This window comes from Cupressus sempervirens, chromosome 7 (assembly GCF_028749045.1).
Source record: "Cupressus sempervirens isolate cs-2001-9-10 chromosome 7, ASM2874904v1, whole genome shotgun sequence".
Classification (NCBI taxonomy): Eukaryota; Viridiplantae; Streptophyta; class Pinopsida; order Cupressales; family Cupressaceae; genus Cupressus; species Cupressus sempervirens.
In genome coordinates this window covers 191,902,814-191,913,244 of record NC_143124.1, presented here as the reverse complement: position 1 = coordinate 191,913,244, position 10,431 = coordinate 191,902,814, and the positions used below count along the sequence as shown (strand labels likewise).

At 36.0% G+C, this 10,431-nt stretch overlaps 1 protein-coding gene across 1 annotated transcript in view; it reads right to left on the bottom strand.

Moving 5' to 3' along the window:
• Positions 1–1,385: 1,385 nt before the first annotated feature.
• The window catches only part of LOC149546143 (uncharacterized), a 33,891-nt gene continuing 24,845 nt past the window's right edge, over positions 1,386–10,431 (bottom strand). The window contains exons 8-9 of the mRNA XM_089791027.1: positions 2,168–2,281; positions 1,386–1,962 (exon numbers count right to left, since the gene is read on the bottom strand). Coding sequence (XP_089647153.1) covers positions 1,789–1,962; positions 2,168–2,281 — 288 coding nt within the window. The 3' untranslated portion in view covers positions 1,386–1,788. The remainder of the gene's footprint in view (positions 1,963–2,167; positions 2,282–10,431) is intronic.

Here is a 10,431-nt window from a genome sequence, read left to right as displayed (position 1 = left end):
ATATAGGCGGGGACTAATAAACATTAATGGTTGTTCCTATATAAACTTTTTAAAGTAATCTAAATAAAGACTATTTGAGAGTAGCCCTCTTCATAGGTCACATCTCAATGATCTCATTCAAGAGGCAATTTATTGATTGCCTCAAGAATTAATTTTGTTAGTGTATACATGAGAAATGACAAGGTACCTTGCAGTTCTGATTCAAAATTTGACTATGTTAACCTATTACACATCAAAAAAAAGGTTATTACAGTGAACATTTGAAAGGCAATGGTCAATGATCTTCTTTGATTAGAAAACCTTTGAGACCACAATCTTTCGTATGGCATAAATCTTTCTTTCACTAATAAAAACAATTATCTTGGCCAATCATATTTCTGAGGAACTCGCGCTACCCTGCTTCACTTGTTCATCAAGCTTTGCAACTTCTCTATCCACTGGGCTGCACAATCTAACTCAGACCATGTAACTTGTATATGGTTTTATTTTTAACCATAGGAGCTTAACTTTTAAAAAGTCCTCGTATATGCTTCAACTGTAGGTGCTTCACTTGTTCATCTAGTACGCTGCACAATTACATTCAACCCATGTTTGCTTCGCAAAAAAATTCAAGAGTGCTTGTATATGTTTTAACTATAGGAGCTTAATTTCTCAAAAAATTATAAGTATTGGCAAGGTGTGATAGTTATGTTGTGGAGCCTTTGTCATTAAAGTTCAAGCCTCATTTAGGTGCAACTGTTGAATGTTTAAACAAAGATGAATGACCTCGCTGATACATAGCTATAGGTCTGGAAAATTTGCCCCTTCTTAAAAAAATTCTAAAAGAAAATTGAGTCCTTAAATATTTACTGATATGTTTTTGATACACTAAATCTTTGTGTACAAAACATTCAGAAGAAAGTGAGGTACAAATGAAGAAATGATAATTAACCTTATAAGGTGATGACCTAACTATGAAGAGTTGCACAGAATTTAAATTTTAAAAAGTAATCAGTTTATCCTTATTTTTTGTTAAGGGCAAATGCCATATTTGGCATCTTTAATTCTGAAAACACAGGTTATAAGATCTTCACATGAAATTCTGAGGCTGTCTAGCAAATTTCAAAACTGCACTTTAAGGAATAAAGCAGGTGCACCCTAGCTAATGCAGCTAGGCCAATCCCTGATTATTGAGTTTGGCCTTTGAGTATGTCAATAGCTATTTAGCATATTTCAATAGCAATATAAAATATTCCCATTTTGAGTCTTAAATGTTTATTTGCCTATACGCATCCTATACCTCACTCTGGAAGTCTTTCATAATAAATTGAGTTCAAAGTTGCTTCAATCTGGAAAATTTCAATGACATGTTCGTCAAAATAAACATCACCATTTATAGCCAGCTATTATTTCCAGTGACTAATTTCATTGACTCAAAAAATGTTATACGATAATGCATTGCTCTGCCACCAAGTCTCAATTAAGGATCTCTTTAATGAACTATTCCTGCGACATGTCAGAATGTTTAGGTTCTTCCAGCAACAGAAGCTTGTGAAACATATAAAATCATACTCAAAACGCACTGTTGACAATGGCAAGCTCTTGAACAGTGCCCTTCGGTTCAATTTCCCCAGAGCACATAATTGTTTTCCAACAGTTGTTTTGCAGATGGCCATACAAGAATTAGAAAATATTCTTGAAAATTATCAATGGCATGCTTTTTGCCTAAAGTACAATGCTGTATCCTTCTACAAAGTAAAAAGATTAGAACTCAATGTCATAAATATAGCAAGTACGAAATTTCCACAACTATAATGAAATGGCTTTCATCTGCTCAAGAACAGACATAATCAAAGGAGCCTTTTCAGGTGATCTTTGCTTGTAATCTTTCACTAAAGCAGCTGCTGCAAGGGACGGCAACTCTGAGCTTTCTTTTTCTTCCCTGCTACGGCCCTTAGCTAATTGATTGATAGCTACTCCACACTGCATGTTTATACAATGTGTCATGTTAGACAACAGAATATAGCATGTGCTTTTCAGTCCAAAGAAGGTTTATTTCATAGCCCAGACAATTGTCAGCGTGCTGGAAATGTAGATCTCAAAACAATAAACAAATGCTTTAGGTAGCTCTATTAGTGTTGTAAATAACGAATATCACAAGGTATGATGTCAATCTGTCACATCTTACCAAGCAAACACCATATAGAGCTCGTGTATTCCTTCCCCCACTGAAGTCAATCGCTGCAGCATAATACTTCTTAGCGAGCTTCAAATTTTCAAGTCCACCAAGTGTATAAAGCACCTGTTAGGCATTCAGGTAAAGCATTATTTCAAAATCACACAGGCTTGCAAGATGAACTTAAATTTTACAACATAGACTACCAGTTTATATAGGTATTTAACAGTCAATATAGTAAAAATATCCTCTGGTTTGGGCAGGTCTTCTTATATTTAGCATCTACCCAAGGGTAAGTAAGACTTCCCTCCAGCTAAATGGTTGGTCTACAACTACTGAACACAAGATAAACTGAATATAAAAGCTAAAATTAAAAAAATGTAATAGATCTGAAGAATAGCCATGAAATAATGAGGAACTAGATGATTTGTAATCTTGGATTTACAGCCAGCTCATCATCTCATCAATTCTGAGGAATATTTATAATATTATAATGAATTTTAAAGGCTATGTTACTGGAGTTTTAGGCATAGGAATGACAAGAAAAAGGCAGTTTATGTTTTGGGGTAACAAGATTAATGAAATTATAATTAATTAATTATATATATATATATATATATAAAAGTTATTACTGTTCAAAAAGGCTATAACTTTATACCTAAGTTGCCAGTCTCAGTTTGGATTTGGGGTCGGTTTTGAGATTCAAGTTTGCGGATTCAACCAAAAAATTTATTATGTTGGGTTTGGGTTTGCTTTGGGTTTGTACAGACAAAAGCGTATAAAAATATATGTATATACATATATGCAGCAGCAAATGAGTTCATAGTACACCACTATGCTAGTAGTAAAGCAATGTAGTGGGCGCATTAATAGGCATTCAAGGGTTAATCCTTCAGTTGAGAGTCAAGAAAGTGGGGTGAAGGAGCATCAAGTGGAGGATGGATGGTTTAGAGTTCCCTTTGACAGCGCACCAAAAGCGAATCCAAGACACAATGGTGAGGGGTGTGCCATCTTAGATGCAGCAAATAATGATTTGGTTTTAGGAGTGAAGGCATTAATCCTTCAGTTGAGACTCAAGAAAGTGGGGTGAAGGAGCATCAAGTGGAGGATGGATGGTTTAGAGTTCCCTTTGACAGCACATCAAAAGCGAATCCAGGACGCAATGGTGCGGGGTGTGCCATCTTAGATGCAGCAAATAATGATTTGGTTTTAGGAGCGAAGGCATTACCTGGGGGGTCGAATAATGTAACTGAATGCCTGGCAGCGCTTTTTGCTCTTTGATTGGCTAAGAAATGTGGTGGCAAAAAAATCCATCTTTTCAGTGATTCTCAAATAGTAATTAATGGCATTATCAACGAAAAGATGGAAGCATGGGTTTTGGATAAGTTTCTAAGGAGAATTTGTAGGTTATTGGAAGGATTTGAAATTTTCGTGTGAGCCATACTAGAAGGCATGGAACGTGTTAGCAGACAAAATGGTTAATGTTGGTGTGAACCTGGGAGAGCAAAATGAAGTAATAGAAGATTTTAGACATCTTTCTATTCCTTGAGCAATGTCTTGTCAACTTCACTGCTAAATGTGTCGTAGTAATGATGGGGTGCAATGGTGGTTTGGTAACATGAGTTGGTGTCCGTGGGCACGTGAGAAAGGAAATGGACAGATTTTTAATTCGCTTAATGTGCAGAAGTCATCGTCTTTATACAGTGAGTGGAGTTAATCATAAAGGGGTAAACTGGTGGCAAATTTTTACTTGATGATGGCGACGAAAAGAAAAATCTAGGGTTTTGAAGTGAGATCACAGCATCTCGCAAAGGCGTTCCGCATAGAGGAGGATGAGTTTCTCAAAATCCTTGGTCGTTTATTTGGGAAGGAGTTTATAGCTGAATATTTTCATCCAAGGACAAATGTCAACATTTCATCCCTATTTTGTGCATGGGCATTTCTTCTGGCCCAAAACAAGGAGGTGGCAAGGATGGTGGAATCGAGTGTGGAACCAAAATGGCGTTAGGGGTATCGATAGAGGCTAGACATGGCAGAAGTGGGTGTGGGTTTCTGTACGAATGAGGGCCAGTGGAGACGCATACAAGAGGCAAAGGAGGGCATTCAGGTGGGGGAGGTGAGGTCTACATGAATGGAGCTGCTGCACTTTATGGCCCAATGGGAGGACCAGACATGCTTGGCAGAAGAGAGGAGGAAGAGGAAGTTCACACCGAGCAAATTCAAGGGACGGGATGCAAGGGAAATTCCAAGAGAAGTGTCACCACCAATTCTGAGTAGAAAAGAGTGTAAGGTGGTCAAGACAGGTGGTGTGATGACCAATGAGTCCAAAGAGGAAATGATGGAGCATTGGGGTCACCGTGTGTGCTCTTGCCTGGTTGTGCATCGATCGCCCATTTTCTATAGTAGGGTCTATTTTCTCTGTATGTTTTGTGTATGTATACGTCTTGTGTTTGTGTCCTTGTTAATGATCGAAGGCATGGTGAGTTGTTTTTTGGGCTGCAATGTAAGGGTAGGTATTGAAAATCAAGGCATTTAGGCTAAGTTACCATGGTTCGTCCCTCGACCCACAAACCTGCAGAAGTTCGAACTAGTTTGAAGTTTGGGTCCAGTTCGGTCAGGGTTCCAATTTTTGCATGTTGGTTCAATTTGGTTTGAATCAAGTTCAAACCCAGGTGAACCAGAAAAAATTGAACCAAGTTCGAACAATGTGCTTTCTAGGCCCTGCGAAGACAATAAACTATAAAGTGTTTTGTTTGCAAAATTTAACAAGTTTTTGGCATGCACAACCCTAAAAGTTTGTTATGAAATGCTTTTGGTGACCTCTCATTGTCATTTATTGTGGCTGCTCATTGTCATTGTTATTGTCATTTTTTGAAGAATTTGAGGCCAATACCATTGTTGTTGTTGATCCCACTGGCCTTAGCTCTAATGCTCAATCAACTAATGCTAGAGAAGAAGAAAATGAAGAAGGTAAATATGAAGAAGAAGATGAAGATTGAAGAACTTAGAATATTAATAGATTTTTATTCCATTAGTTGAACAATGAATGTAAAACAATGGTACTTGAACTTGATGCTATGATTTACTTTTAATGTTTTGAATCTTTGATGTTAAACTATATGATGGCATGATCACTATGATTACAAGTCTGTGGTGTTTTTGTTGTTTAAATGTGTTTATGCCACTATGCTACATTCTAATTTTAACTCGTGCTTCATAAATATGTATATATCTATAATTTTTACATGTTTTTGTACTAACCAACCCAAAACCCTTTCCAAAATTTTGACGAACTTGTGAACCGGTTCTCGAACTTCGAACTTGGAACTGAACCCAAACAAGTAACCTAGCATTTAGGCCTTCTGATGTAGATGTAATATGTTTCTAAATAAATATCACTTATCAACAAAAAAACAGTAAAGCAACATAGCAAAATACACCACCACATATATTAACGTTTGTCTAAATAACATAGAAAGATGTTGTGTATCACAAAAGGTAGAGAAAACAACAGAGCATATAAAAATTAAAAAAATATATACATATACACACCAGAAAATAAGTTCATAATACACCACTATGCTAATAGTAAAGCAATGTAGTAAAGCAACATAGCAAAATGAACCACCACATATATTAATGTTTGTCTAAATAGCATAGCAAAATGTTGTGTGTATCTCAGCTGCGCTTGTCAAACTTATCCTGATCTTGTCCAACTATGGTAGGATGGACTATGTCCAAAAGAAGCTCGACAAGGCAACAATACTCAAAGATAGTCATCATTGTCTGCCTCCATGTACTGTAACTTTTGTTGTTGAAATCGCTAATTGCCTTCCAACATTATGTTGGTCAAAGACACCATAGGCCCAACAAAAGACAACTAAAAAGGCAAAAAAATGTTTCTAAAACCTAAGGCACAGATGCCAATGTAGGAACAAAGACAAAATTGGGAACAAACTTCAAAAATATTAAGTACAGCTGACATGAATCTCAATGTTATTAGAAATAGACAATATTGAGAGGGGGGTGAATCAGTATTGCATCACTTTTACTCCAACTAATTATTTCCAAACTTGACCATATGCAACCACAAATGAATAAACTGAAAAGTAAACCACACAACAATAAGAAACTCATAAAACCAAGATTTGATTTTGAGGAAACCTGGCCAAGGGAAAGCCCCAATGGGGATGGCACCCACAACAATGCGCTAGTCTGAAAGTTCTTTCTAAAGAGATTTAACCCTGTTAGGAGTCATAACATACATTTAGTACATGAGTCCTTGTGGGAGGACTAGACCTTGTTAAAAGTCTCAAACCTATTAGGAGTTGTATTACAATGGAGCTCACTGTTCTTACAAAGATATAGATCTATACAACAAGTAATAGATATAATACCAAATTGACTACTGAATCTACTATATCTGATTAGTCCTTTGTATACCTTGCATCTGATTCTGCCCATGCAACAACACATCACATCTAACCATCAAAATAGTATCATAGCATCATAAATAAAGTTCACATAACGTGCATATACACACAATACTTTGCATCATCAAAATGCCCTTATTAAATACCACTCTAATTATTCTGTCCAGTTGGCCTTGAAGATGAAACATGTAAAGACTCGTCCAAAACTTATTACCAAAACTTGCTAACTGAAGGTTAACATCTAGGACATCGTCCCTACATTGCCAAGTAATTGAATTTACAAGGAAATTCAATTCCTTAGGCCCAAATGCCTAATCTGTCTCTTATCCTGTACTCTGTGATATAGACTGCCTTCACATTATCCAATCAAAACATATGATACCCGATATATTAACTGCAGCAAACATATGTACATCACATACAAATTTCATACTATCAGTATCCAAAATTGTGGCCATTAATACTTGTCCAGTGAAGCTTGTCGATCAAAACAATACCTCTGCTGACAAATTCCCTGAATTGTACTTTGGCAAATTTATCATCAAATCAAAACCAAAACTGAGTATAAGTATAAGCAACCTTACTGTAAAAGCAAACAGATTTCCACAATCCATGAATATTGAAATGATTTCTGGGGAAGATTGTGTGAGAGTTTTTTCATCAACGTTTCGGATCATACTGTATGATCCATCATCAGGATGCCACTGAGTCACTGAGAGCGATTTTGACTACTGTATAATAGTATTGCCATAAATGATATCCACGCCTTCATAACTAACTACTTGCCAACAAATGTACGGATTTTGACAGACCCGGAAAAAAATTTAGAAGACCCAGAAATCTCCTCCAAAAACCTACAAAATATGTAGGTGAAATGTGAATCTGACCAACACAGCAGAGAATTTTGCAAAAGAAATTAGCTGGCTGTGAGAGAAAAATTATCTGCAAACGCCTTTGATCAACTAAAACCAAAACAAATTCATTCCCTAGACTGAATCTGGAAAACACGAGCTGCTGAGGAGGTTTGTCACAGAAAAAATACTAGCCCAAATAGAAACAGCAGGGACAGGATGCAGCTTGTGCAGGATTCACTGATCACAGGCCAAAAAACCTCAGAGCTGAGGTCACACGAAAAAGAGAAGAGCAATAGCGACCAAATTTGCATTTGCAAAAAAATGCATGCATGTTTGTAAGAACCACAAATAAAATGCAAAAATAATCCCATGCAAACAAAAAAAATGGGCCTCAGTCAACCACAAACAGACATGAAAAACATGAAAATGCAATTGTAGATTATCACTTTTTGAGGTAGAATAGCCATCGAACAGAGAAAAAATGAACATTAAAATAGAATAAAAACACAAAGTCATTGACTGCAAAGAAAGGAATTCTTTGCGAAAATACTTAATTGCAAAGAAAGGAGAAAAAAATCTGCCCAAGAAAAGGAAAACGAAAAAATGTTTTTCCAAAAATCTTAAAAAATATTAATCCAAAATTTCTTAAGAAAAATAAATTTAAATTTTAGCTCTACTACCATATTGCAATAGTAATTGGTAAAATATTGGATGCATATTTTTTTATTAATGACACTATTGTTTTATTTATAATTCAAAGTTTGCTTATGTAAAATACCAGAGAATGGCTATTAACAGCCATTACAGTATCTCAAAATGTCCAATTGTCAAAATTTGGATTAAAGATGTTAAATAACAAGGAAGCCTCAATAATCACATCATTAAAACTATATTAACAGTCATCCCAGTCATTATCGGTACTTGGAACTTAGAGGAATCCACCATAGTTGGCACCATGGATCCTTTCTCACTTGCCTTTCCCAATCTCTGCTGCCCTAGAAGAGCCCCTTAGGACGAAAATCCTCGCCTTCACCCATTGTTTTCTAACTCTCCTCGGAGCAAGCCCCGCATCCACCGCCTTTCTAGCAATTTTCTTACCCGGGCTCTCTTGTGCATCCTTTTCACCTCCTTGTTACATCCCAATTTTTGACCCAACTTAAAATGTTCATATAGCAATTGAGGTTTCACATGAAGTCAGTTGACAATTAAAATTAGTTATGATCATGTGAAATGGTAAGATGGTTAAATCATTTTAATTTCATATGAAGATGACATGTTAGTTAATCGTTATGATGCTATTATATTGTTATCTTGAAATCTTAGAAAATTGGTTATTTATCATGGGAAGTGGGATGGTGGTTTGCCATTATGATGGTTTATGAATAATAATTTGTTATGGTAAATTGCTATTATATTGAGGAATATAATATAATCATGGAGAATTCCCTTGCAGGAGCACGTCGAAGGGGGGAAGCATTGCCAGAAAGGAATTGGGCATGGGGAAACACCACCTTCACTGAGCAAATAGGTACGAGCCCTGAACCACCATGGCTAAAGGTAAATGACTAGGCAAGCAAGAGTGTACGTTGGACAACCATGAGCTAACCTCTTAAATTACATATCATTTAATAGTAAAGAGATCACTAAGCATGAATTGATATTTGAGCAAACTTGTAACTTTGTAATTGTATAGTTGGAGCCTCTTGGTGCATAAGCATGTCTTATCATATTGGACAACATGGTACCTAAATATCTATACGTGTACATATGTAAACCAATTGTATATATATAAGGACATATATGCATACTTGATGTTTGGCGTATATGTAAGAAATATATGGTTGGGGTTTTACACATGTACACGTATATACATACATACATATATAGGTATCTATAGATACCATGGTGTTATATACTAAGGCAATATTATTATTTCTTTCACCTTTGACTACGGTCTTGATTATTATTTTTGCCTTGAGCAGCACTCTATGTTTCTTTCTTCTTTCATAGGGCTTATTACTTGGAAGATAATAAGTCAAATATTTGAATTGGTGGCTTCAATTTCTTCGAGCGTTGGCTTTGTAACTCTCCCCCACCTACCTTCTTCTTGAGCGCACAGGGAGTTATATACACTTCCCACTGCCTTAGTTTTTGGTTCTTGGAAGTTCAGTTCTAAATCGCACTTATTTGCTCTAAGTCAAAGACTATTTTTTTTTTACCAGCTTTAAATCACAATCCAGAAGTTTCTTGCACAATTGAAACTTGTGGTAGCCAGGCCACGATACTGATCATAACCAGCATATTCAGGTCATGAAATTTGTTTAATCAGCTCCCTTTATATGTTCTTATCTTGTGGATCGTTGAAAAGATATATTTCCACAATGACATGATTGTATGATGCATATTGGCTATAACCAAAAGGCCAAGAGCTTATCGATTTTGAAAGCACATGAGTTGTTTCTTCTCTCTGTTTTCTTTTGTTTGAGATTCTCGGGTGATATTACCAATACAGCCCCACACCCTCATGCGTGAGGGACATCATTGTAATTGTTTTTTTAATCATTTGTAAATGTGTAACATGTATGTTGCATGCAGAGATACTTTAATATAAGGCATAAGCTCTGATTCTTTCTTTTATTTCTGATTTTGCATGATAACTACATAGAGGCAGATCATAGTTTCATAACAAGTTCTTTACTATATTATGCATAAAGTAATCTTGTGAGAATCTGTATCCTATATTATGATACTCTTACTTGTATTTGTTGTATACCAGCTGTAGTAAGAATCAGAAAGGTATTCAAGGAAACCATATGTTAAAGATCTCATTGTTATAGCAGTCTCCTGTGATGCACCCAAGGCTAGCAAAGCCGTGTGAATGGGTGAAGAGGAGAGGAATCCTGCAAGGAAGAACAAACTATGATCAGATTCTCAAATTGCATTCACATCTTAAAAAGAAATTACTAAAACATCCAAGTCAGCTCACAAC